At 33.0% G+C, this 27,940-nt stretch overlaps 3 protein-coding genes and 1 long non-coding RNA gene across 4 annotated transcripts; all 4 read right to left on the bottom strand.

Annotated features, from left to right (window-relative positions):
• Nucleotides 1–344: 344 nt before the first annotated feature.
• On the bottom strand, nucleotides 345–8,205 carry LOC128206197 (receptor-type tyrosine-protein phosphatase alpha-like). Its single transcript, XM_052908499.1, has 10 exons — nucleotides 8,080–8,205; nucleotides 5,160–5,308; nucleotides 3,998–4,133; nucleotides 3,596–3,724; nucleotides 2,804–3,414; nucleotides 2,236–2,370; nucleotides 1,986–2,126; nucleotides 1,609–1,766; nucleotides 1,092–1,227; nucleotides 345–743 (listed from the first exon to the last, which is right to left on the bottom strand). The coding sequence occupies exons 6-10, from the start codon at nucleotides 2,326–2,328 to the stop codon at nucleotides 636–638; spliced, it is 636 nt and encodes a 211-aa protein (XP_052764459.1). The 5' UTR covers nucleotides 2,329–2,370; nucleotides 2,804–3,414; nucleotides 3,596–3,724; nucleotides 3,998–4,133; nucleotides 5,160–5,308; nucleotides 8,080–8,205; the 3' UTR covers nucleotides 345–635.
• LOC128204696 (tyrosine-protein phosphatase non-receptor type 20-like) lies at nucleotides 2,821–12,151 on the bottom strand. The gene is made up of 15 exons (XM_052906097.1): nucleotides 11,866–12,151; nucleotides 11,251–11,371; nucleotides 10,998–11,095; nucleotides 10,698–10,793; nucleotides 10,240–10,398; nucleotides 9,602–9,765; nucleotides 9,350–9,437; nucleotides 9,022–9,086; nucleotides 8,786–8,822; nucleotides 8,344–8,447; nucleotides 8,080–8,205; nucleotides 5,160–5,308; nucleotides 3,998–4,133; nucleotides 3,596–3,724; nucleotides 2,821–2,880 (listed from the first exon to the last, which is right to left on the bottom strand). Exons 1-15 carry the CDS (start codon nucleotides 12,149–12,151, stop codon nucleotides 2,821–2,823), a joined length of 1,818 nt encoding a protein of 605 aa, XP_052762057.1.
• Nucleotides 12,152–17,605: 5,454 nt separating this feature from the next.
• LOC128206196 (uncharacterized) lies at nucleotides 17,606–21,523 on the bottom strand. The gene is made up of 3 exons (XR_008256412.1): nucleotides 21,377–21,523; nucleotides 17,809–17,929; nucleotides 17,606–17,653 (listed from the first exon to the last, which is right to left on the bottom strand). It is a non-coding gene; the product is annotated as an uncharacterized LOC128206196 (long non-coding RNA).
• Nucleotides 21,524–21,581: 58 nt separating this feature from the next.
• LOC128204695 (multiple epidermal growth factor-like domains protein 10) lies at nucleotides 21,582–23,061 on the bottom strand (the record flags this gene model as incomplete). Its single annotated transcript, XM_052906096.1, has 2 exons — nucleotides 23,049–23,061; nucleotides 21,582–22,186 (listed from the first exon to the last, which is right to left on the bottom strand). Coding segments are annotated over exons 1-2 (618 nt in total), but the record flags the coding sequence as incomplete, so codon positions are not given.
• Nucleotides 23,062–27,940: the final 4,879 nt, after the last annotated feature.

Genomic DNA, 27,940 nt, shown 5'->3' with positions numbered 1-27,940 from the left:
ATACGGCCAAAGTATTTTTTACGGACTTTCGCCGATACTCTCGCTGTTGTTAATTATGTTCTCCGGTTCAGTAACGGTGGGGAACATCGGTAGCGGGTGATATGGGGCTTTAGATATGGAAATGGTACTTGATGTGCGTATAAAAGACCTTATATTAAGACCTACATAGATGCCCAAAAGAACCGTATTAATTTTAATGATTTTGGCGCTTTTTACTGGAAAATGTGGTCACGTAGCTATAAATTGAAAGCCCCATTTATAAAGGCTTATAAAATTTAATCTGTTCACAAATCTTACGCTCTATTTGTTTTCATCGTTAAAGTCAAAAAAGTTAAATATAATGATGAAAAATTAAGTTACGTTTATTTTTTCGTCTAACAAGACTTTTACCTTTATTAAAGTATGTCATATGAAGGTATATTCATTTTTTAACTACGTTTAGGCAAAACAACAGTTTTGTACAAGTAATGGCAAACTTTTTGTATAAATGAATCTTATTCTTAAGAACACTGAAAGGATCAGCCTTTTCTAAATTTCCGAAACATTGAACATATCGTGAAAATATCATATTTTGGTATTCATAAGAATACATTCTCTGTTTAGCTGTTGTTGATCTAGCATGACCAACAATCCGTCTAAGCAGTAGGTGCACTAGTAACACTACCAGTGAAATTTGAATATTGACTGTAATCAAATGACTTTATGTAGGACAACACGCATTCGTGGCAGAATTCAAACTGTGCCTGAAGAAAAAGAAAAATATTCTAATAAACAAGTGTACGTATATTTCAAACTAAGGTACTAGGCAACGTTATTAATACTTGTATTACAATTGTTGTCTTAACCAGAATATAGAAAACACTTAAATGCGTGTACTTTTTACAGATAATAAAGGAAATGTAAACTTGATAAATGATATAACATTAAACAAATTTGAAATATATAGTACTATATTTGTGATTAAAAGCGCCCGAAAATGACAACTTTTAGTTGGTCTCAAAATCTTCCAGCATACCAGGTAAAAGAATGGCAAAGCATGTATTGGATGTATTGTTAGATTCTGTTTATTATCGATGTTTAATAAAGATTACCATGTTTGGGATTGCTGATGTACGCATGGACCTGATTTTCCTTATGGTATTAACAATGCTGACTTCTTGATCTATTTTCATCTTTTCAACCAAAATTGAAACAACACAGAACAAGGCGCTTTTTCCAGTCCCGTCCCTGTAATGATATCGTAAAGATAGGTAAAAAAACACAAGAAGTTGTTGATAATATTTATGATAACTGATGAGGTCCATATACACCATGACTGGTAAATTTCAGTTCGGCGGTTTGCCTCTTTATTGTCCAGCTTACCCATACACGTCAATATGCAAAGGATTTGATCATTTGTTTTCAAAATGTGTACGCGTTTCAAAAAACATTGGAAAAAGAGATCTTCCGGGAGCACACGCTAAGACAAGTTATGTCCACAACAACTTTTGTCATGCAAAATAAACCTTCACTGGCTAAAGATCAAGAAACCCCTACGAACTGATCATATTCAATGATCCCGAAAGCATTTTTTTTGTTGATTAATGAATAAAGTACACCTGTACTTACAAACAGTGAACAAGAAGCGGGCCTCGGTTAGACGTTTCTCTTAAGTTGGCATCAACGCTTTTGATGAAATCAAGGAAATCCTTACTCGACTTCGGGACGTCACTGGTATAATCCCATGCATTGAATTCAAAGTGAGTGACTTCCCTTTCAGAACTTTGCTGTTTAAAATATAAGTTTAAAGACTATGCAAAAGGTGGATAAGGATGAAGACTTTGTACGAAGTTACAAAAAACTAAAATACCTTCCAACTTCGCTGGTATCAACATGTTCTAAACGAAATGACACCCTAACACAAATAGTATTAACAAAAAGGTTGTTCTTAAAGTTTTTTATCACCACCTTTAAACAGCAAGTTTATATTTTAAATTTTAAGTTACCTCATTGTGTTCATTGTGTTTGATCGTTAGGAGTCTTTTTGTGAAATAGCCGTGGTTTTCTTGTTTTGCACACCTGACTTGAAACATGCCCTGTTTCAAATTGTGGTCTCCAGCAGGAAAATACAATCCGACATTTTGTTTCTGGAAATAGCAAACAGTTGTTTAGTTATCATATAAATTTGGTCTAATGTGCGAACAACTCAAACATGACTAAATCGTACAGAAAAACTGTAATTTAAGAAGAACAAACCTTTTGTTTGTCTGTGTAAGGTTCAAAGCTTACGACACAAGTACACTTTTCCTGGGACAGCAGTGTCAGAAAGTCGATCACATTCTCTTTCATGGGACTTTGAACAACCAAAAAGCTAGTCCTTGCTTTCAAGCTCTAAAAAAGGATCACATAATTGGCTGACTAGTTGATGCCGATACACTTCGCAAATTGATTTTGTCAATCATATAATAAAAATATATATAATAAAATATGCACACTTTATGACGATAAGACTTTTTTTAATTAAATGCATTATTATGCTCTCATTGACTCATATGAATTTTATGATAATAAGTAAAGAGCATATGACTTGTGTACAGATACAAATTATTAGCCTTTAGTTATTTTTATAAATAGCTCTGTGGCCAAAATGTTCGCAGCTAATACTATCGCTAACATATTTTAATCAGTACACTACAATTTTGTTTTGATCATTGAAGTCCAATAAATTAAACATTAGTTAATTGTAGTCATGTACCAAAGTCCACACCAAAGTGGTAACTTACATGTATATACTTAAATAAACCGGGAAGTAAATGCTACCTACGTCGATGTAAACTGCATTTATACATTCAGAAGCTCCAGGTGGGCTATTAAGGAACCTGTAAGGTCTGTTGCGATCTCCTGCAATATAATTATATTAAAAAGGCAGTTGTTGTTTTTAAGGTATCAAATACCATGTCAGTTTTGATCGATCTTTACAAAATTTAAATGAAATGGCAGACGAAATCTCAGATTTCAAACGCAATAACCTTTATTCTTCAGAACAATAAACTCGGTAGAAACAATATTGAAAATCATGCAAGAGCTAAAGTTGATTTACTCTAAGATTTAAAGATCTGGCTTTAACAAAAAGGCATGAAAGAAATGTATAAACACAAATGTGTGTAGTAGTTGAAACATATAAGAACTTTAAAACTGTTGAAGAATATTTTCAATATTAAAACAACATACATGTATATATCTATGTTCGCAAATGATAATTAAATGCCTTTTAATGTCTAGAAAGTGATTAGGTGTTCCCTACAAAAACACAAATACCTTATATATTCAGAATGGTATGTCTGTCAATGGTCTGTTCCTACCTTTTATTCTGTTATTCCTCGCCGTGGTCTGCATTTCATAACCTGGCGGCTTTTCTAAAATTGTTTGCATCTCCTGCATAATTATATAAACTTGTTTATTATATATTATCATATTTACGCGTTTCTTGTATTAATATTGACTGAATTAGTAACCTAGGAAGAAGATGAAATGTTATTACAGTTAAAGAGAATGCAATGTGAATAAGTATATCTGGATAAAAAACACTATTAACACGTATGACATAATGTCAAACCTGAAACTGTCGATTGAATCCTTCTCTCCCCATCTGATTAATGTACTGGCGAAAATGTGTGCCTCTGATTGGTTTGCTGATATCACTCAGCGAGCAGACAAGTGCTCTATGTAAGAACTCGTACTGGCTCTAGAAAGTAACATGCACAACTGTTTGTTAAAGAGCAATTAAATACAACGAAAACAATCTATATAATACAACATGAATGCAAATCTATTCATATCATATATAGTATACACATCATTTGCATTTTTAATGTTATGGATATGTAAGATACATTTAACGACTCAAATAAGGATTATACTACTAGAATCACAAATATTATTACTCGAGCTAAGTGCACTATATACACCACTAAGGCATTCAAATCACCCCTGATACAATAACTTGCTACTAACGCACCGTGGTCTGTATCATGTTGGCCCTATCGTGTCTCATGTTAATCACACACCCAGGGATGTGTATTGACCCCTCACCCTCTCCCTCCTTTGTCAAAATATCTAGAGCAATGTATGTTCCTGTTCTACCAACACCAGCACTGAAAGAGCCAATGACAAATAGTTTGAAATGCGTAAATGCAAATGAGCAAGCCTTATTGTTTTATAGAAATTGTGAACAAACTAGAGGAGTGCCATTTTTGTGTAAAATAAATAAATTCAAATGTTGAATGTTGTAGTCATGCGTATAGTGACAAAACCTTATCAACTGTAGTCAAAATGTTCAAAAAATGTTTTATCAGAGTTTTGTTTAAATTGGCTTGCAGTTTTTATGGGAACCTCAATTGAATATATTTTTTTTCAAAATATCAAAATTTATCTAATCAATGCTGTATAGTGACATCTTGGTGATTATTCTTTCAAATAGAAATAGTTGAATAAGGTAGCCAAAACTACTGACTAAAATTCACCTTCTGGTTACCCAATTGCAAAAATGTCTTTATAGGAACAATCTCCACAATGCATTGTTGATTAGATAGGTAGAATGTTTTAGCTATTGGAACCTTGCCTCATTTGCAACACTGTTGCAAGATGCAAATATTTTTTGGACAAAACGCATTTTTATTTTCGGTAAATTGGACTAAACATGTATTTTGCTCACTTGATATGCCACCATAAAACGAGATTAAAATATTGTGTTTTGATCCTATAAAACTACGTTTTAAGATTGTACATTCCTTTAAGAAAGTTAAAAATAGGTTTATAGACTATTGTATGACCTGTGATCCAGTATACTTTAATGTTAATATGTTTGTATACCATCTCATACACTTCTTATTTCTATTTCTATTAATGGTATACGTTTTGCCGTTATACGACGTACCGTTATTATACAGTGTATGATGTTGACGTTAATTCTTTCGTATTTTTGATTATTTATCTTATTATGAAGGCGTAACTCCAAAACGTTTTGATATATTTCAAGGTCTTGAAAACACGTAACGTGTTCGATTTGTTAAATATTATTAAAACAAAGAAGACATCTGAAGGTCAATGTGAGCGTATTTAGAAGTCTGAATGGTTTATGTTGTGCGACTTTTATATGCTAACAATAGCACTAAACGTACCTGCAGTGAACAAGAACAGGACCATCAAATTGGCCAGGTATGTTCAGAACTCTTTGTCTGAACTCAATGATTCCTATGACATCATCCGGCACACCATTGTCTGGCCAGCGGGTAAAGTGAAAATGATGAAGCTGTCTGGTTTCACTTCCCTGTGAAATATAGCAGGGCTCAAAACTAATAATTCTTGTTACCCGTAGTTGTGTCATGATAAAATATGAAGGAATTATATGTACAATATAACTTCAAGTACAAGTAAATACACCGGCTGTGAAAGCCTTTTCTATTAAATCATTGAAGTTCATACAATCATCTTAGTTTAAAACTACTTTTAGCGTATACATAACATATTCCGTGATTAAATCATTCTCTGTGTGTAATGAATGTTTGTTATCATTGGACCGACGTTGGATATCAATATTGAAACAAAGAATATATCAAACAAAAACTTTTTATGTGGGGCCTTGATCTGCATGCCTTTAAATTATTTACTTTGAGAAGGCTACAGGTCTTGTTTCTACACATAGTATTTCAGAAAGCATTGAACAATAACGTCATTTTGTCAATGTCTAAAAAAATAAAACTTTTTATTTAATTTAAACTAAATTAATTTGTTTTACAAAAAAACATAAACATTAAACAAGGAAGTTTTTATTCTGCCTTATATACTACACCGATCACCGATTATTAAACTGAAGTTCACTTTATTGGGTGTCTTTTATTGATTTAGTCCGAATAAACAAGGAAGATATTTGCCTTCTGAATATAGTGGATATGAAATGTAACTAAACTGCATAATAGCAGACGGGCGGTTTATCTGTTCAAAAGAAATATCTAGGTTTTGCTTTAATACATCTGCTTAAGGTACACGAGCTTGGTTTGAGTAGATGTTCCGAATATTATTTACAACAGTACTATTTTATATTTATTGTTAACAACAAGAGGAAAAGGTGTGTTTGTTTATTATCGTGTTTTACATGCTTATCTCTTAAAACAAGAAACAGTAGTACAATTGAAAACCAGTCGCTTAACCCTGCTTCGTTACTTTAATGTTGTTCGTAAAGTGATCCTAGTCAATTCTATATTTAACTTACTAGCTAGTTTATATTCTCACAAATACTTCTACTGTTTGCATAAATAAGTGTGTACCTGTTAACTGAGCCATGGCGGACTTATTGACAAGCGAATTTTGATGCTCGTGAAAATAGTATTGAAATGAGATTATGGCGGAATTATATGAGCATTGAAAGTGCTGATATAACCTTTTTACATAACAATTTACTGACATAATTTCATAATTATGTATGGGAAGTGAGTCTCTACATTTACAGTAGTTACATTTTGCTGAAAAAAAAATGGTCAAAGCAATGGTCATTCAGACAAAGACCTTTTTTAAAACAGGAATTATTTCTTGATTTTTATCTAAAAACAATATCAATTGCTATCAAAGTTATTTTTTGAGATTTTGACCGCGTTTTAAATGTTAGATGATCATTTTGGACTTCGTAGGTTTGTCTCTGTTGAAAATGTACAATTCACATATCAGGATATGCTAACAAACAAGTTACGTACACGTATATATATATATATATATATATATATATATATATATATATATATATATATATATATATATATATATATATATATATATATATTGTATTTTTATAGGAATGTGTTCATTTCTAGTTGTGATTTTACGTTATTTTATCGCTGATGCATTTTCTAAGAAATGAAGTTTAAAACGTACCGGACTAGGTTAAAATGCGTACTGATGGAAACATAAGGTTATGTTATTCTAGATACCCTGTAAAACCTCTTCTTTAATTGTGTATATTACCACCAAATAAAGCAGTATACTCACTTTCCACTGTCTATGCAGTTGACCAATTCTTGCAATAGCTTATACATTTACGAATGGGTTTCGTATACCATTGTACCTATACAAAATGTATGTGTCGCGTATGAGACTCGAACCACTAACTTTCTGAATATGTGCTTTAAGCGCTACTGGCGGAGCTGCCTTATGGAATTGTCAATCTCATGGTACACAAACGGTAACAAATACAATCGTTAAACTCGGGTGTAAATACAGGATACATTTGGATGTTTGAGTCTTTTTACGACGGCTAAGGTTGCAATTAGGTTATGGTGTGAGTATCTAAAAGTTTAATTTACCATTTTCTAAACGGTAGGATGTGAACAAAACAAGAATCGGGCTAACAATGGCTTAAAATCCCACAACGCGTACATTGAATTTTTGTATGATTTTATCATATTTGGTGTAATATTCGATGCCATCGTGAATAGTTTATATTTAAATTTACATATATTAAGATATTTCATTAGTCAGGACTTCTAAATAATGTGTCCGCATTTTTGTTAGAATAAATGAGTTTAATACCACAAAATCATAAATCAAATCATATTTCTTTCTAAAAGCATGACAGTTAAATTAAACAAGGAAGTTTTCATTTGTAAATTCTTGTTTGCGTTTCACATTTGAACGAGTGTTTCATGTCATTAAATGTAATCATAAATACGATCTCGTGTTAAAGATCGATTGTTTGAATAAAAGAAATGTTCACGTCGCTCACAAAGTAGTCTGCAGTCATTGACTTGGTGCATTGTATTGATCATTCTTATACAAATCATACAGGAAGTTATTAGATGAATGCTTGTCATAAAATTAATAATAAACAATACCGGTTGACAAAATATTATTCAGTAGATTCAGTAGAAATAGGGTTTTTCATAAAAACCAATGTTGCTTAGGTACAATATATTCTTCATAGGGATTTTTTCGTCATTGAAATAAATTGTTTGTATACGTTACAGATTAATCAAGAAATAATGTCTGCTAAACGCCATTTAACTAAATAATATATAAGACGATAAAACAAACATGTTTCAATCACGACACCTTTGAAATTGTGTATTCTCTCCTCGTAAACTCGGCATATTCATCTTCGCTCTGGGATGAAACATGGACCTTGCCGTAGACTTTACTTGTCCCAAGGTCTGGCCAATATTGCTCGCACTTGTCTTTCTACAATTGTATATATAGAACGAGGGTGGGGATAACATATGAAGCATATATAATTGATTCTTTTTTATTATAAGACTAAAACGATATGACTGGAACTAATCTACAAATTGAAAGAAATGTGAATATAATTGTTCTTACTCCTTTTTCAACAAGGTTGGTCAACATGACAATTTTCTCCCCTTTCTCTTGCCAAATCATCTGCCAAAATGGACTAAAATCCCCGAGTTGCTTTGACATGGGACCTTCAAGTATAATTACAACTGAAATTGCTTAAGCATTTATCTTTAATCGTGAGATCACATCGATAATTATCTAATGTATACTTTAAGCTTTTAATTGTTGGTTTTATCCATATGTGGTCATTGCGTACTCAGTATCAGAACGGCAAACTGTAGCTAATTTCATGTAAAACAATATTCCGCTAGATATATTACTCTACCGTCTCCACTGAATTATATTTTCGAAGTAAAAAATAATAGCTTAGTTTGTAAACCTATGATCACGGTCGTGGCTTGTAATTATCAATTGTTTAAGCTATTAACATAGCCATTATTTAGATATTTTAAGAAGCATGTATTACCTAGTGCTGCAATGTACACATGTCGTTTTATATAACCCTGAAATAAACATATATGATATGAGTTAAGTATATCTTATTCATCCATCTTTTATCAGAAAAGTGCTGCTCTGATCACTATTTAAAAAAAATAAAAATTCTGTATCTTATAATTTTGTAGTATTAATAAAATTTGAAAGCTGAGTCGTCCACTTAATCGCAGTCGATTGCTTAAATGCAACACATCTACGCTAACTTACGTCTATGAAACTAGCATTTATGTAATCCGTCTCACAGTCGAGGAGCTTGACCCTGGTATCGTCGTCTGAAAAGACATTTTACAATTTATCTGGCAAAGTATATTTGACATGTCCTTGAAGAATCTGTTGTTGTTTTTTATCAATGAGGGCATTACTTAACACTTATTTTAACCATAATAGTGAGCCCTTCTGTTCTGGTAGTATATCCTCTTGTAACATGTGTATATATTTTCCCCGAAACCACTACAATACCCCGATTTTTTCCCCAAAAATTGGACGAACCAAAATATCAATGCAAATAAATACCGAATACTAATTCAAAACATACATGGATATATTCCTTTATATCTGTTCCGTTGAATATGTCCTTGCTTTTGGGAGTCGTCGTATGATTTCGTCAGGCCGTAAGGAAATTTCTGCAAACCAAATTGTACTATCATAATATCTGCCTGTTTTACAATTACAGACACTCTTATTCATTCTACAATTGTATTCACTTGACTTTTTATTTACAATTACGGGAAAAGTACTAAACAGGGGTGGTGAGCAATTACTTCATGGAAAAGGACAACGTTTTTACCTCGAATTCTTCTTCAACCACTATGTCAGTCTTCTCTATGACGTATTTCATTAAGCTGTTAACAGCGACTTTTTGTTTATTGATTTTATCAGCGTTGTTGTAATATATACCGCCCTTCTCTTCAAATTCGATTGCTGCTGCTCGAGCAATTTGGTCATCTTCATCTGAAGGATGATTATGGTATTATTATAACATTATTATAACAGTGGACAGTACACATTTAAATTATTGTATAAATGTACTATTACAGTGTATACTATTTATTTTCGCCTTTTTTAACACATTCCTAATGCGAATTAATATACACGCACAAAAAATAATAATCAGTAAAAACATGAAAGCATATCTTATGACAATGCAATACCTGTAAATTTAGATTTTACTGACCGTTCCAAGGCGGTACCTAAGAATCCTTGATAAACATACCTAGTTTTCTATATATAGTATATGTATGCACTGTGCTGTTTGTGGAGTTTTGTGCTGTTCTTTCATCTTTTTTTGTTTGTGATTTTATGTTCTATGTCTCTGGCGTTTACCCAGTACCATTAAACCGGGTTTATGTTTAACCTTTTTGTTACTGAGCTTGTTTATGTAGCTATTCGCATAAATAATGAAATATTGTATATTCAAACGTATACCAATTTCAAGCCCATCATCTTTAGTAGTTTCGTCGGTCATCACCAGTTCAACGTGTTGTGTTTGTATGTTTACTCTGTGCCCCCCTTCTTGTTCGGCGTTCTCTTGAATGATGCCTGAATGATCAGTTCCATTTGATATGTCTTCGTATAGTTTGTTTCCTATAAGGCAAATAGATGTTGCTCCTATATTAAACATTTATAATACTGGATATGTAGTTATCGAAAAATAATTGGTATAACATTACAGGTAAGTCATTTCTAGGCTGACTGTTCTAATGCATTGGTGTCTTCCTGTAATCAAAAGGGTCTTGGGTTCGAGCCCCACAAAGGCTTCATTCTCACACAGGACATCGTTAACATTGTCTACCCAGAGCTCTTATTCAAAAATGATGTAAAGCAGCTTATAACTGTCTTTATAATCGAGCTTAAAAACAAACGTCAAAGTTTGATTGCTTTACCATTTTCAGCAAGGTGCTCGGCTAATGAAGTGTGAGGGTGATGTGCCTGATTGACACGACTGGGCTCCATTTGCTGAGCGGAAACAGATGAGTGTCCTAAAATAAACAGATTGAGCACAGGCTTTAGGAATATGAAATAACGACGCTTATTTGTTTTTGTGTTATTGTTTTTGCCAATGATTTCCGTTTTAAGGTATACACCAAGATCTCAAATTATATTTACGAAAAACCCAACATAAAAACATAATTATGTCTACTATGAGATGAAGCGTTATAACAGATACGACAAAATCACATTACTATTTTTCTCCACTGTAGCGTAGACAACTGGCTGAGGTGAATGTATTTCTTCGCTGTGTTGTTCTTCACCTCGTGGCTTTTTGTAGCATAACTCATTTCTTTGAAAATGCAAACAAGACAAAATCGATATTAAATATTTAATCATAATTGTATACTAAGTACATTATTTAGATTAATTATTTGTAAAAAATGAAAATTCTGAATAACCAAAATTGTAAAGGCTTTGTTCTAAATTATTGTCTGTACTGTATACCTTCGTTTAAGAATGATCACAGCAACGACAACCGCTGCAACTACAAGAACAGCACCAATTACCCCACCGACAGCCGCACCAACGTTTGGTTTATCTGTCTCTGTCTGTTCATTCCTTGCTGCTAAATACATATGTAGTCAAATTATTTGTTCATCTGGTTAGTCATAATGTTCCCTAATTTAATAACACATATCACGTTCGAATAGTTAAAAAAAAATGTTAGTTCTTTTCATGACTTTAATTTACAGAAACAAAACAGTAAACGATGTATGTTATAGTGTGTAATTATTATTTATATATTTTCATTCGACTATAATAAAACATATAAAAAATCAATTGTATGTCTGAATGTTATTGGGTGTCTTTATTATCACATTTTCATTCGACTGAGTGATAAAAAAAGAAATGAAAAATGCAAAAAGTAAAGTGACTAGTAAATGATTGCCTTAGCATCTGTTTTTCAAAGACAATAAATGCATGTTTGTCGTATGTTCATTGTTTAAACGAACCTCCTAGTCTTAAACTATATAAATATAAATGTAATCTAATATCATAAGAGAGGGTAAGAGATAATTAGCTCTTTATTTAATATGCTACATATATAGCGGAACTCACATGCATTCAAACAACTGTCCCCGTAACGCCCATCTTCACAAACGTCACATTCGTCCCCTGTGTAAAAGTCTTTACAATCACATTTTCCGTTGGTAGAAGAGCATGTGTTCTCTAAACAACCCAGACTACACGGTTTGGAACAGTCTTCCCCATACCGATCTGTGATACAGTTTTCACATTTGTCACCACTATAATATTCCCTACAGGTGCATGATCCATCGGTTTGACTGCATTTATTTCCCTCACAACCTCGGCTACATTGCATTGAGCAATTTGCTCCATACATGCCGTCGACACACGAGTCACATGTTTTTCCAGTAAAATTAGGCTTGCACAAACACGTTCCATTGTTGTTACATGATTGGCCATCGCAACCAGATGAGCATTTCTGATCACAATGATTTCCAATATCGTAATATCCTTCTTTACAAGAGAGACACTCAAGGTGCTTCGTACACGTACACGTTGGTGTAACACATGTATAGGCACAAGCCCCAGTAACGTTCCAATATCCTGCTTTGCACTTAACACAAATCGAATTCATACTGCAATTTTCACAGCGATCAAGATATTCAGATGGACAGGCTTTACAAACCACGAAATAAACTATTAATAATAATATATACATAATAACCATTGTAGTACTTATTTTATGTTCAAGTAAATAATAACGACATTAGATAATACTCAAAATCAACACACTGCTGAAACATTCTGCATTCATAAACGCGCAGAAGATATTAACTTCTTAAACTGGCTATCGAAACTAATGTTTTAGCTGTAAAGAAAAGGAAGTAAAATAATCAGAAATACCGAATATCTGAATATAGGAGTAAAAAAATTGGATAGGGCAGAACAGTTTTATTAAGTAGTTGGGCATGCCCAAACTGTTTCAGAGAATGTCTGGGCACCTTTCCACCCAGTGCTACGCCAAAAAAGTATTATTATACGCGGAAGTTGATCAAGTCGTTTACCATTTTTAACTTACGACAACCATAAGAGTTTGTTATTTAAAGAGTCATCAAGGGCGCGTTTCAGTAAGCGAAATAGCGATACCTTATAGTCACCTAAAATCGACCTTAAGAGGCAAGATTAGCAATCAACATACGACATATTCGAGTACGTAAGTCCAGTATTAAAAACATATCGTTCAGATAACACCAGTCCTACCCATATACGTATAATATTTGTTTTAGCGTTTATCATAAAGAAATGACGGCACTCCAAGCAAGAGATACATTCATTTAGTTGAAGTCTGGATAGGTACTGACAATGTTGTGTTTATTTATTTATTTACAGCCTTTCCTACATCATGAAAGGTCTCGAAATGAATCACAGTACAGGTAAGCGTTTTATGGCCTTCAATAGTATCACTGATAACAGCTATTTTTCTTCCTGGTCTACCGCCTCCTTTTACACTTCGACAATAAAGATAAACGAGGACATTATATGAGTAGGTTATTAAACCCTGTACGTTCTTCCGATTGATCCTGTCACTAAAATATCTAGGTTGTTATCACTATTTCAATCTTCGGTCAAACTGTATCGAACTACATTATATCTTGATCGTGTGTCTCATTTTATTTTGAAGGAGGTTTTCCTTGAAAAAAATGATCATATTGAAAAGGTTTTAATTTATTCAACTACAAATCTCGCCCCGTTGGCTCGAACCCACTTGGTTCGATTTCCTCCTCACGCTAAAACTGGGTGTTAAGGACAGTTTGTTTCAACTGAATGTAAAACATCCCGCTTGGCTCGAATTTCCCGAGGCTCGAGGTATTTTTTGCTGTAGACTTGGGTTTGAGCCAACGGGGTTCGACTGCTATTAAAATTATCACCGGATAGGTCATAAGAACTTTTATATTTCTTTTTATAGGCTGCCACTTGACCTTTCATAAAATAGAATTCATAATTATTTCAACATATTCCTTTTTACAGGCATTTTGTAATACGTTTTTTACACCACCCAAAACACCAATTTCAATTATAAGGACTACGGATGACATAACTATCCTTCATCATGTTGTCAAGGACAACGCCCAATAAATAGCATACGGCAAGAGTAAATATCGTTGCCATCCACACGGAAGTTAGTAGTTAGTTATAGAACGGTTTGGCCCCTTCGACTGAATCAAGTCTTGATAAATGCCAACATTTAACTGAATTATCTTTGAATGATAAATAAGATACTAATGCTCGCACCTTTTAAATATAAATATTCGTCATGTTTTCGTGTTGAATAGTTTGTTACAAATCCAAAATAAAGCTATATATAATGAGACCTAAACTAGTTTCATTTTAAATCATAAGTAAGTATTGTATTGTCTAAGTTTGAACATAAACGGATTTAAAAGATTTGTGTTGACCATCATATGGGAGAAGTGGAATTAATACGTTTACGGGAACGTGTACGTGCTTGGCAACATGTAACTGTTGTGCACTATGCTATACAGGTATGTGTACGTGACGTACATTATGTCATAAACGTATGTGTAAGTGTTGTGCACTTCGTCATACAGGTATGTGTTCGTGATGTGCGCAATGTAATAAAGGCACGTGTACGTAATAATAACTATGTCATACAAGTACGTGTACGTGTTGTATGACTCATGTAAACAGTCGGTTACACTCAACAGATTGCTTGAATAAAATGGATTTTCAAAAAAAATAACGTTCATGAGATACTTCCCTTACAGTGAAAAGATAAGCCGAGAGAGAAAATTTCGGCCGCCATTTTGTTACGTCTTCTGCGGAGTATGAAAGTTACAGGGGTGGTATGAAACAAACTGGAAATTACAGGGGAATATGGATTATACACCTCGCTCACGTGACCGCTCTAGGCCAATCGGAAAGCGTCATTCATGTAGGAGGTGAGATATTATGTCATACAGGTACGTGAACGAGTTGTGCATTATGTCATACAGGTACGTGTACGTGATATCACTATATCGTTAAGGTATGTGTACGTGATATCCCTATGTCATACAGGTATGTGTACGTGATATCACTATGTCATTAAAGTACGTGTATTGATGTGCATTTTTCCATAAAGTACGTTTAAATGATTTAACTATGTCATACAGGTACGTGTATTTGATGTCACTATGTCATTAAGGTACGTTAATTGATGTGCATTTTGTCATACAGGTACGTGTACATGATGTCACTATGCTAAACAGGTACGTGTACGTGTTCTGCATTTTGTCATACAGGTACGTGTACGTGTTGTGCACTTTGCCATACAGGTACGTGCACGTGAAGTCATTAAGTCATTAAGGTACTTGTCTTTCTGTGCATTTTGTCATATAGATAAGTGTACGTGTAGGGTTTATTGCTAGTGCACTAAGTCATCCAGGTGTATGTGTGTGTGTGTGCGTGCGTGCGTGCGTGCTAGCGTGCGTGCGTGCGTGCGTGCGTGCGTTTTCGTTTTCGCAGCCTCTCTTTTCAATAAAACAGTACTGGTGTAATCTTGTACACATATGCTCAAACTACCTAGTTCGTACTAACTTATTTACATTCTACAGGCACATTTTAACTTTCGTCTACCATATTAAAAACACATGTGATAACTTCTTTGCCATACCCTTTATTGAATGACCTCATTTGTTGACTATTAAGTATAATATTATAAGCCAATAAGTTGTAGATATATTTACAACAGCAATCTTTTAATCCGCACTGCTGCTCTTTTGATAAAGCCCGTTGCACATGCGATGCCTGCTATGTCAAAAAGTATTCACGTGTAAGTTACGTGTTATTATATCGGGGATTGGCCGACCAAGTCGAGATATGATTCATTATCAAACATTTTACTGTTATGCTCAATAAAAATTACTAAAATCAGTATGTACATACAATAACGATATTAATGAAAACAAGAAGTTTCAATCAGATGATTTTCTTATTCATATTAATATTCGAATATTCGTTTGCATCCCTACTTTATTCTTATGATATATTACGAAAATTGCAAATCATGAAGGACAGTTTGTTTACTTCTGTTCAATTATGGAACAATCAGTTCTGAAAGAAACGATCTGCAGAAAATAAACATAACATTCAAATGAAATACGTTATTGTTGAAAAGGGATCTTTGTAACCCGTTTATTTTGGTTGTTAAAGTCGATCGTTCATTTCTTTGAATTATTTTATTATTCACAGTACCCCAACAATGATGTACGTATAACAATACGTTTGTCCTGCTCATGGTTTTCACTATGACTTTATTTTTCTTGGTATATAATGTAGATGTCAAGTATGACAAAATGTGGACTGTACAATGTTCATGGATTTACAATTATTTATTATTATATGGAAACAAATCATCCCTCATTTACACAAACATGCCATTATTAGTATCAACAATCATCATAATGCAACTGCCGGACATTCATCATTAAATATGACCATTCACCATTCGGGAAATATACTGAATTGTGTACTATTATACTTTCCTGACATAGAGTAATTATTTTTTATAACTCTCACTGTATCCCAAACCTTTAGCAAAGATAGTTGAATATCTTTAACGCTATATCCAGATTTATGCAAGCAGAATCATCAAACAAGAGGTAAATACCGAAAAACAGGTTTAAACTATTGATATTAATCAAAAGGAATATGGTTGCATAACGGATGTTTGTGGATCATTACTTTTAACATATTGCAATGCAGATGTTTGTCACCACCAAATAACACATTGCCCACAGCTGGAAAAAGTGATACATATATATTTCCTGTAAAAGTATACTAAATTTGACAAGATCAAAAGCTCTACGAAGATATAGACACAAACATTTCTAACAATATTACCACAGTCGACAGCTATCTACCCAAAATCCGCTATTGTACAAATTAATGTCAGTATAACTGTATAATTCTCTGAACTAGAAAATTGTGTTAATAAAAGTATTGTGCTTCGAAAGATAAACACCTTGAACAATAATCCAATAGTTTTATTATGTTTTTACCTGTGTTGTCATTCTTGACTTGTGTGGTCATTTCTTCACCCGTAATTTCATATTTTGGCTTGTGTTGGAATTTCCTCGATGATGTTGTCATTGCCTTAGCAACGTGTTTGAGTATGAGTGAAAATCCGGACTTATTGTTAGATGATCCATGAAATATTTTCAAAATTGTCATTGTCTGTACCTCCAGCTTGTCCTGTTGTGAAAAGACTATTGTAGGTATCACTCATCTCATTTACTTTCAAATGGGTTGCATTTAACATTTCATACGGTCCAGATTTGTCTCTTTCAACACCAACAGCATTCAAAAGACGCACTGTGCTTCTGTTAAGGCTTGCATCTTTTGTCATTCCAACTTGTCCTGTCGTGAACAAACTGGTGTAGGTATCCTTTCTGTCATTTTTCTCAATGCGGCCGGTATTTAATGTTTCGTATGGTCCTGGTTGAGTTGCATTTCCGCCTATAACAATGCTAAAATCGTCATTTTAAACAAATTAAAATTAATAAAGCATTAAAAAAATAAAACAAAAAACTTCTTAAATGTTCATTCAAGTGTATTGACTAGATTCATACTAATGCTTCTGTTTTACTTTTTTAATAAAGTATAAAAAATAAAATTTGAAGTATATGTTTTACCATGAGTTGTAGTTTCTTGTTTGTTTTCATAATCTTGTGCTTCCTTTTGTGATAATCTGAAGTTTGATTTTAAACAAGTTCAAACAAATATTGATGTGTCATTTGCAATTAAACAGCATCAAAGGTATAAACTTCTTACCATAATTTCAACAACAAAAAAGAAAGAAAGTTGGACTCGAGCATATCTGCAAATGATAATATTGGAATATGACTAAACACGATCAATGGAAATAAACACATACCGAAATCAACTTGTATGAAATCCAATATGATCGAATGGAGCTAAAATGTAGTAGGACACAAAACGTTAAAATTTAGCAATATTGTTATTACGACAAACCTTCGTTTAACCCAAACAATTAAAGCGACAGCACCCATTAGCACTACTACACCACCAACAATTCCTCCGGTAAGTGCACCAGTTTGAAAGGTGTCTAATTCGTCCAGATGATTCTGCTCAGCTGAAATATAGATACGGTTTTTAACGACAACATTATTACAATCATTTGGTGATGTTAGTTTCTGTACCCCACTGGGTTCATAGCGGGAGGTCTTCAAGCAATATTGAGAATCTGATATATTCAATAATTGATTTTCATTTATTTGTGTTGGCGTTTTACTCAGAAAAGCGAATTACTGCAACTTCATCAACTAACGATTTGAAATAGTAAAAATATCATTTACAGTGTTCCGACTTGTTAAGTGTTTTGCTTAACACGCGTAGTCGTACTCGGCGCAAGGTATAAATTCTGACATCATTACGCCAGAATAAGGAACAGTTTCTCAATTAAATATCAGGTTTGTCTCATTTTTTATTAATACCAAGCATACAATAAAATGAGCAGTTGAATTTTAGCGTAAACAATAGCATTATATTTCATATTATGACAACAAAACATTTACAGTTCACTTATTTTCTGGTCCAATTTTAGTTGGATTCTTGGCGAGATATGTATTTAACTTAAACAAAACAGTATCCTCTGTGAAAACGCTATACTGTGATTAATTTCAATCACAAGATATATAAAAGTAACGTTTCATGTGCTAAAGTTTGTCATTTAGTCAATCGCGTATTTAACCTTTATCTTCACTACACTTGTCAGTAAAAAACGTTATGTTATTAACTAAATTTGATTGTTTTACCTCGTCCAACAATTGCACGATAAACATGATCAAAATCGTACAGAAATTAGTGGCTATGTTATTCTTAGCAACCTAGGTGTGTACACAGTGATTGGTTTAAGCAAATACCCGTCGCCAAACCAATCATCAACAACAGCATATATTATCCCCATAATTGTCTTTACAATCAGATCCGATATACAATATAATTCAGAACTGTTATGTCCTAAGCATTCGTCTTGAACACAGACATCGCATAATGCATCGCCTTTAAACAATTTAATGACTCGCTGTCCACCTATTGAATACTTTTCAAACATTGGTATAATAATGCATTAAGGTTTATGCGTGTATGACTTTGTTCAATGCAAGTATGCTAGAGTCTTTAAACTGGGTATTTGTTTACTTGTTGGCTACAAGGGTTGTCACTTTAGTGTCCATCTATTTCTACTCAATCCAGAAGAACAACTCTCAAGTTGCTTTCAAGTTCCATCTTTGCTTCACAAGAGGCATATACATGTTGCGACTAAGTACCGTTTGATTGAGAAATGCAAAAACAATTCGGATGAGTACACTGACAGCTAGCAGCAAAGTTTCAACATTAACAACTCTAACAAACCTCAATCTTAATAACTAAGTCAAAGCTTATTACAGTGAAATAAACATGAATGATAATGTTTATTTATATCAATGAATTTTTCTCATATTTAAAGAAACAAATAACATGTCAATAACGTTTTTCATCTTTGATTTAGTACTGTAATACATTAAAAAAGTAGTTTTTGTTATGTTTTAAACTAAGTCAACACTAATAACATTCCTTATACAAAGCAAACATTTAAAACAAAATAACCAGGAAGTCATACGACTTTATTCGATTAGTTCTAGTATAATAGTATTTTCCTTTACTGGAGATATTCTTTCTTATAAGCTTGACCTAGTTGTAGTTCATAAAACAATCAATAGATTTTACTAAATACATAAGTCGTATTTAAATTATGTACGTGCAATTTATCATAACAACAAATCATAGTTATTGTATCAACAGAACCCTTGATTGATACACGATACTTACGCTTAGTGTTTTTTTTCTCTTCTGAATCAATAGTCTTTGATATGTAACACACACACATATATACATATACTCGTTTTCGTGCTTTTGTTTGAGGAGTTGTTTCGACAACAGTTTACAATATATGTCACTGAATGTCACGTCTGTTTGCAATAAATAATTAACATTTAATTCTCATAACGATTGGTTTTATTATTTAAGATTAATTCCTTATTTGATTTTGTAGATTGGATTTTTTATCTAGTACCGTTATCATTTTCAAATAATGCATTCTACAATTATTCTGATCTAATGGAAAACATATTTAAAACATATTGACCCAAGTAATATTTTTAACATAAACTGTGCACATGACCTTATCTTAACATCTTTATCTTAACGTACTTTACGTTAATGATCTAATGTGGTGGTTCAATAATTAATTTAAAATGCAGAAAGGCCATATGGCGTTGCGACTATGCTCAGACGTCAGTGCAATATGTATACACGCAAGTGAGACGGTCTCTGCGGGAATATTCTACACCTCAATTTCAGTGATCTTCATTTAAATGACGTCAAAACATAATGCACTTTGTCAATTTAATGCAGAGGTGACATGTTAGATAGACAAGAACGCTTAGTGCAGTATGTTTAACGTGTTAAAGAACTTTAAGGACAACTACTATCACCGCTATTAAGTATGAACATTTCAAGGTTACTTCTGAAACGTTGATTGGATCCAACAAAAAAGTAAGTTACATCAGATGTCAAATTTATTTAAACAGCAAACTCTACAACCAAACTTCCTGTCTGTAACGAGCAAGTAATTTTTAAGCATTCTTGCGAAAACAACAATGTTTTTGCCGTGGAGCTGTGGTAGATAAGTGCTAACGAATCCCGATCTGATGTGAAAACGATCCAAGGGTACAAATTATGTGTAAACTTTACATGTATTGTTAAAACTAACATTTGCAATAAACTTTACAGATGCAATTCTAGACTCTCCCACAATGGTTAAAAATAATCATATAGGCAAAGATATATATAAACAATATTTTATGCCTAAATTAAACGTTCAGCCTTACCGATTTTAATGAGATTTTTATATTCCTACTTTATGATGTAATATGATGTTGTGTTTTTTGTGTGTTTTTTTAATAAAAGTATACTTTACACACTTCAAAGGTACGCTTTCCTGAACATTAGAAGCTTAAATCATCTCTTTAAAGCAGAAAAAACGTTTATACACATGTTCATCGCTTAAACAAAAATGGTATATCATGTGAACTTGTAGGCAGACACAAATAGTTTAGGTATATTTTGTCAAAATTAAAACATAAATATAGAAAACAAACACTTTCTGATCTCTGATACATTCTTCGCATATCCCTCTTGTACCACTTATACACATTATTATTATTGACAGTGGAAAGTTTAGTGAAACAGGAATAATAATTCGTGAGTAAATGCAAATACAAGTTTGTGGTGAGGTGTTTATAATTAGTGATTACATATCCATAATAAATTGATAATATGAATGTTTTTTAAAGTTAACATTATCAATCATGTTTCAAAGAATATAAATGCACGTTTGCCTTTTGTTCATTTTTGAAACGAACTTGCTTGGCTTATATCACATTTAAACCAATGTAAACTAATAGTATCAGACAGTGTATGAGAAACAAAAACCTGTCTACTTAAAAAAATATAATATTATATGAAAAGCAGAACTTACATGTATTCATACAACCGTCACCGTACCGCCCGTCTACACACACGTCACATTTAGCTCCTGTGTAATACTCCGTGCAATCACAACTTCCATCAGTAGAAAAGCAAGTGTTGTCTAAGCAACCAAGACTACATGGTTTTGAACAGTCTTCTCCATACCGACTTGTAGAACAGTTTTCACATTGTTCACCACTATAATTTCTCCTGCAGCTGCATGTTCCGTCCTGTGAGCTGCAAGTGTTCCCCTCGCAACCTCCGCGGCATTTCATAGAGCAGTTTGCTCCATACTTGCCAGCAACACATAAATTACATGTATTGCCAATAAAGTCATGCTTACATAGACACGTACCGTTAGGGTTACATGTTACCTTATGGCAACCAAAAGAACATTCCTGATGACAGTCAATTTCACCGTACCGCCCGTCTTCACAAACGTCACATTTATCACCTCTGTAAAACTCTCTGCAGTCACACTTTCCATCAGTATGGGAGCAAGTGTTCTCTAAGCAACCAAGACTACATGGTTTTGAACAGTCTTCTCCATACCGACCTGTGATACAGTTTTCACATTTCACTCCATTATAATATTCTCTACATGTACATGATCCATCGATTGGACTGCAATTATTCCCCTCACAACCCCGGCTGCATTGCATTGAGCAATTTGCTCCGTACCTACCGTCTACACACGAGTCACATGTTTTTCCAGTAAAATTAGGCTTGCACAAACACGTTCCATTGTTGTTACATGATTGGCCATCGCAACCAGATGAGCATGTCCTATTACAGTTATTTCCAATACCGTAATATCCGTCTTTACAAGACAGACAGTCATAGTAGTTGGTACACGTACACGTTGTTGTAACACAACTAAATATACATTTCGAAGTAATGTTCCAAAATCGTGCTTTGCACTCAACACAAATCGACTGCGTATTGCAATTTTCACAGCGGCCACCATATTCAGTTGGACAGATTTTACAAACCACGAAATTAATCAAAAATAATAGTATATACATAATAACCCGTGTATGTATATTTCACGTTCAAGTTAACTATAAAAATATTAAAAATTACTCCGATTTAACAAAGACCAGAAACATTCTTCATTCATTACCGTGCAGTAGAATTTTACTACTTAAATGGATAATCAAAACCAATGTTTAAGCTGTTAAGACACGGAAGTAAAATAATTGGAGATATCGACTACCTGACTAATGCTCCCTAATATGTAATAAGATATCAACCAGTAGGTTGTAGAATATTAACTTCTATACAGCGTATAAAATGTCATTATATATTGGTTGAAAGATCTTCATTTTATGTATTACATCATTATAACAGACAATTGCAATAAGTAATACACAACAACATAAGCTTGTATATATCATTACGTCAAGATCATTCCATTATCTTTTAATAATTTATACGAATAAACTAGGATGGAGGTAGATCAAACAGTAGCAGGGCATGCCAAACCCGTCTCGGAGAATGTTGCTTATCCATTGAGTAATATAATAAGTATACGGAAGTATCGAGTTGTTTAACAATTCTGAAACCATGCACTATTAATCTTAAAATAATTTTAAATAAACAAAGAGTGCTTTATGTTGATAGTTTGTATTGTTCTACGTTCAACCAAATGAATGTGGATCAGTCTATCTAGAGTGCATTACCTTCTATACACATAATGTTAAGAAGATGCTAAAGCGAAAATTTTACCTGTACTAAATTTCACAGCGAAAGTAAACGAATTTGTAATTTATAATGCGGAAATTTTAAAAGACTTCCTGTTCAGTCTATTAGTCCTATAATCTTATTTCATTTTCTTCTAAACACAGCCATGTTAAACCATTCTTAAACCATTTCTACTTATAATATCAAGCAAAGTCACAATGAAAGATGTAGTCACCGTCGTATTGAATTGATTGACTTATTGATGTTTATTCGATTTTATCCAAATTAAAAACATAGTAGCACAAACTAGAGTTATGTTATGTACTTAACGTTTTGGGCTCTAAATAACCCAACAATAAATTATGGTAGTGTTCGGCAGCATTTTAGCGCAGGATTCAATTGCTATGGCCTGATTTTCACTCCGTATTTAACACAATACGCCAAATCAAACAGCCGTCCCACCAGAATATTAGTCTAGATCGTTCTATGGGATATGACGGGAGCCATCACATGTTTTTTTATAAATACTATTTAGGTTATACGAATATGAATGGAAAACAGACAGGCAAAACTATTTTTATGACAAAGCTTTGAGTCAACAACAATATCTTTTACTTATAATATGTAGGAGAATTTTGGCCTTAAAAGAAAATCTTACAAACAATATTTTCGAGTAAGAAGGCCCTATTTGAAAACATTTCGTTCAAGTAACACCAGTCTTATCCATAAATTATTTGTTTAAGGATTTTTCATTAAGAAATGATGCACTCCAAGCAAGCGACACTTTCAAGTTATGGAAGTTTGGTTAGATACTTGGGAATAAGTATTTATTTATTTATTTTAAGCCTCTCCTACATAATGAAAGGTCTCAAAATGTATCATAGTACAGGAGAGCATATAATGGCCACAGGAAGATATTAAGATGAATGTGTGTCACAAAATTCAAAAAGAAAACATATTACATGCGTAATAGAATACCTAGGATAGCCAATACTTAGGTTTCAATATGATAGCAGTTTAGACAAGCTGTCTGCCTGATCGTTTAGGGGCTACCTCAGCTCTAAGAACATGGGTGAGAACGAATTTTTTGTATATGATCCAATAACGAAATTTAGCGTTACAATCTAATTATATCCACTGTGAGTGTTTTGTACAGTTAGAAAATAAGCTGGAGCAAAGAAAATAAATAGTTGGACATGACGAACCCATTTCGGAAAGAGAAAGGGCAATGCCCATTCCTCCAGACCCAGTTTCACAAAAGTGCAAATAGTGGTTTTTATTTGCGACCTTCCTAAATGTTTAACAAATAGAGGTGATAAAACATAAAAGAAAACGGCCCTAACTGCACCGACATTACAACTGACTGTATTAAGAAATCTAAATATTAATCGATTGTGTAGTTTATTTCCGTATGATATATTGCAATAGTTTTATACAATGTAAAAAACTTTATTTAACAGTTTGATTTTTTTATATCTGAAACAAATTCATTGTTAACGTGTTAACATGAGGGTGTCTTGCTCGTAATTTTAATCACTATAACCGTAGATTAGTCAAGGTTTGTTCTTTTTGGTATTGTAGTATAGTGTCTTAAAATTGAGGCCCATTGACCAGTAAACAAATATTGTTGTTATAGGAAGTGATCATACGTGTGTTGTCTTTTCTTCAGCGATGATGTCATTTATCGCACATGAAACTGATAATAACGTCATATTGTTTGTAAGTCATACTTACTATAAGACCCATTTCTGCTTCTTGCGGTTCAATTCTATGCATGCACCTTACACACGTGATAAGCGTTAATTGGTTTTGCTAGATTATTGTAACATGGTATGTATAGTTTTCCTCGGACCTCTTGAAAATGCAATGGTGCTGAAGGATTCAACTCTTCAAATATTCTTACGTAGATGTTTGAAGCCAAACGCTTTATCTCAAAGTAGTTTAACACCGTTAACACAAGTTGAATTTGCTCACCATATCAATAAACAAGGCTGTTTCTTTCATGCTTTTTAATGAAATATGGGGTTTTAACAGTGAAATAACAACAGTGAACATATCAGTTTGATATTTTCACTGCAAAATAATGAGTGAAAATATCAAGTTTCAGAACCACTTTAAAATTCCTTTGTAGCTTAATACTTGCCTTGATCAAAACAGAACACTTCACTTTGAACCAGTAGATGTTGGCAAAAATGTTTAGAAATTAAAGAAATGTTTTATAAATTTCAATAAATATATATTTTGAAATTAACAACTTACCGTTTAATACCGGTTATCCCGATTTTCAAACTTTTTCTTGATCTTGAAGCTAAACGTTCGAACATTTGCTTTCATACCAAAATAATTACTGACGAAAACAACTATTCGAACGTTAATATAATTTTATATCATCGTTTAAATGTATTTTCAACTGTTTGCCGTGTAATTCTTAATATGAGCTTCCCTGATAATTCACACAACAATTTACGTAAAAAACACACTTTTCAAAAAGGGGGTTATTAGGAAATAATTAAAAAACTAATAAAACTCCAAAAAGCATAACAGAAAGAGAAAGTGTGTTTATTTCAGTGTAAGATTGTATTTTATTACACTCGTGATCATAGAAAAATTACGTTTTTACTCGTGGCTTCGCCACTCGTGAAAATATGTTTTTCTGTGACACTTGTGAAATAAAATACGATCTTACACTGAAATAAACAAATATCCTCTATATCCTTAATGGATTATCATCAAGACCACAGTACACATCATGTATAACAAAACTGAGAAACATAAACATATATTCCACGGGAAATTCCTCTTTTCTTTCGTCCACAATTGCAATTGCCATCATTTTATGTAGCGCATATTTATATTAAGTGATTGCTTTCCAGAACAATTATATTAACCTTATGCCTGCTTTTTTATAATATATGGTCAATACTAATAAGAGTATTTTTGTTCATTAAAGGAAACAATCTAAGCTAGGATACCGTCATTTATAGCTAATATATGTGTATTGTACACATAGTAATAATTATTTGACTATGAAATTGACATAAGACCAATCAACCCTGATATAAATATTCATAATTTTAAACCAATTGAGGTATTTGGTAGTCACTTTGATTAATATACCCCTTAAAGAAGGAATATGATCATCGAGGGCGGTCGGTCATATCAATTCAAATATTACAAAAGTGACCTGCAAGATATACTCTCACCACTGAGATAAGAACACAAATTATCTACACTAAAAACTCGCGTTACAGAGGTATGGCTAAGACACAGATTATGGCTAGTTTTGCTAGCACGCAACAATGACCTTGAGATGAGAGCTTTATTGTTATGCAAAACCCACCTGCCCATCGAATTCTACAACTCTGTGAAGATTGATCATTAAAAGAAAAATGAAAGTTGAAACAACGTATTAATAAAAGGACTGATGGAATATTGGATAGTCAGTGTTTGGTCTTTATGATTTCATTTAATTCAGCAATACCTTTTGGTACATTTAGGTTATAAATATTGCAATATCCGTAAACTGCTCGAGTTTCCCCTTACAGTTCTAGTTTTTTATTTGTTTCGTTTGACTGTTTGTTTTTGTGTAGCTGTCTTGAATGCATTGTTTCGATACTGTCATTGATACCCTGGTTCAAATATTTGTTTTATGTATATTTATGGATTCCTTTAAAAAATATAAAAATGTTTAGAAACTGATATGAAAACATGCGCACATTTACCATGATTCGCAAATGACGATGAAGCTATCTCTGTATACATCCAAAAACAAATGCTGTGTAATATAATACCGAACCAAATGGACCCTTAAGCCAGCTGGACATTTATACTATCACAATGATGTTGATCTACTTTCAGACTGTGATTAAATACATTGCATTTCCGTAAACATGTAACGCCATAGTGGCACTTTCCTTTTTATCCAGTATTAATATTACGTATCGTGAACATATGCAACATACACATTGCAAAGTACTTGCTACTTGAATAATATCAATGGCACATGCTGGTAATTATAAAAACACGTTTCATATCATTAATGTCCGCATTTTGATAATTTAAATCAGCAACCTCCATACCGTATAATGCTTGTGTTAGTATCTTCATTATGACTTCTTGTTTTGTTTTTGTTCGACATCGCATTCCTGACATCATTTATGGATATGACATCATCGGGAACATTCCTCTCGAGTCAGCACATAAAGTGTAGATAGTGCAGCTTTGTTCAATGAACCCTGAGCAATACAGTACTTCATTCAAGTCAAAGGGGTTTAATTCATTGTATCATTGCGACCACATATGATCTTGCCACGATACACTTTAAGACAACACTTAAAAATAGTATATGGTAGCATCCATATATTAACCTGAAGGTTGCAAATTTAGTTCCTGGTGTTTTGTACAGCCGTCATCGAAGGTACTATTTATAAAGGTATTTTTTCAAAATAATTTTAACAAAATACCTTGTCATCTTGGTTTTGTTATTAAATGTAGTCAAATGCAATAAGGCAAATCGTATAAAAAGAAAATCATGCGGCAGTTTAAATACATCCAGATTTTAACATCCTCCTAATTGAAAATATGTAAGTTGACCTTATATAATATAATACCCTCATTGTCAATAAGGTATGATTTATTTCCTTCTCGCGCAGCGCGACACGTTTATATTGTCATAAGTCTGACTGACACCAGGGTTGGGCGACTACTGATATCATTTATATTTCGAAAATACATACATCGTTACCTTCTTTGTTGAAGCTGCAATCGACACGTTTATCCCTTTTCTAAACAAAAGGTTCCAATAGCCCAGTTATTTGAATAAATACATGCAACGTTAGCCAAAGATACCTGTCCCTGTCTTAAAAAATAAATTTAATTTCTTACAACGAAA

The sequence above is a fragment of the Mya arenaria genome, chromosome 10 (assembly GCF_026914265.1).
Source record: "Mya arenaria isolate MELC-2E11 chromosome 10, ASM2691426v1".
NCBI classification, from domain to species: Eukaryota; Metazoa; Mollusca; class Bivalvia; order Myida; family Myidae; genus Mya; species Mya arenaria.
The sequence above is the reverse complement of the archived record's forward strand: the minus strand, read 5'-3'. Positions and strand labels throughout refer to the sequence as shown.

What these genes read in the sequence shown, in the direction of transcription:
- LOC128206197 (XM_052908499.1), bottom strand. Translation starts at nt 2,328, where the DNA reads ATGAAAGAGAATGTGATCGACTTTCTGACACTGCTGTCCCAGGAAAAG. An exon ending in CCGCTTCTTGTTCACTGTTT is followed by an intron (nt 1,228 to 1,608) that starts GTAAGTACAGGT and finishes ATATCATTACAG; the next exon opens with GGACGGGACTGGAAAAAGCG. An exon ending in CATCAGCAATCCCAAACATG is followed by an intron (nt 744 to 1,091) that starts GTAATCTTTATT and finishes CTTTTTCTTCAG; the next exon opens with GCACAGTTTGAATTCTGCCA.
- LOC128204696 (XM_052906097.1), bottom strand. Translation starts at nt 12,151, where the DNA reads ATGTATGGAGCAAATTGCTCAATGCAATGTAGCCGAGGTTGTGAGGGA. An exon ending in CGCTACAGTGGAGAAAAATA is followed by an intron (nt 10,794 to 10,997) that starts GTAATGTGATTT and finishes TGTTTATTTTAG; the next exon opens with GACACTCATCTGTTTCCGCT. An exon ending in TAAATGCTAGTTTCATAGAC is followed by an intron (nt 8,823 to 9,021) that starts GTAAGTTAGCGT and finishes TGTTTATTTCAG; the next exon opens with GGTTATATAAAACGACATGT.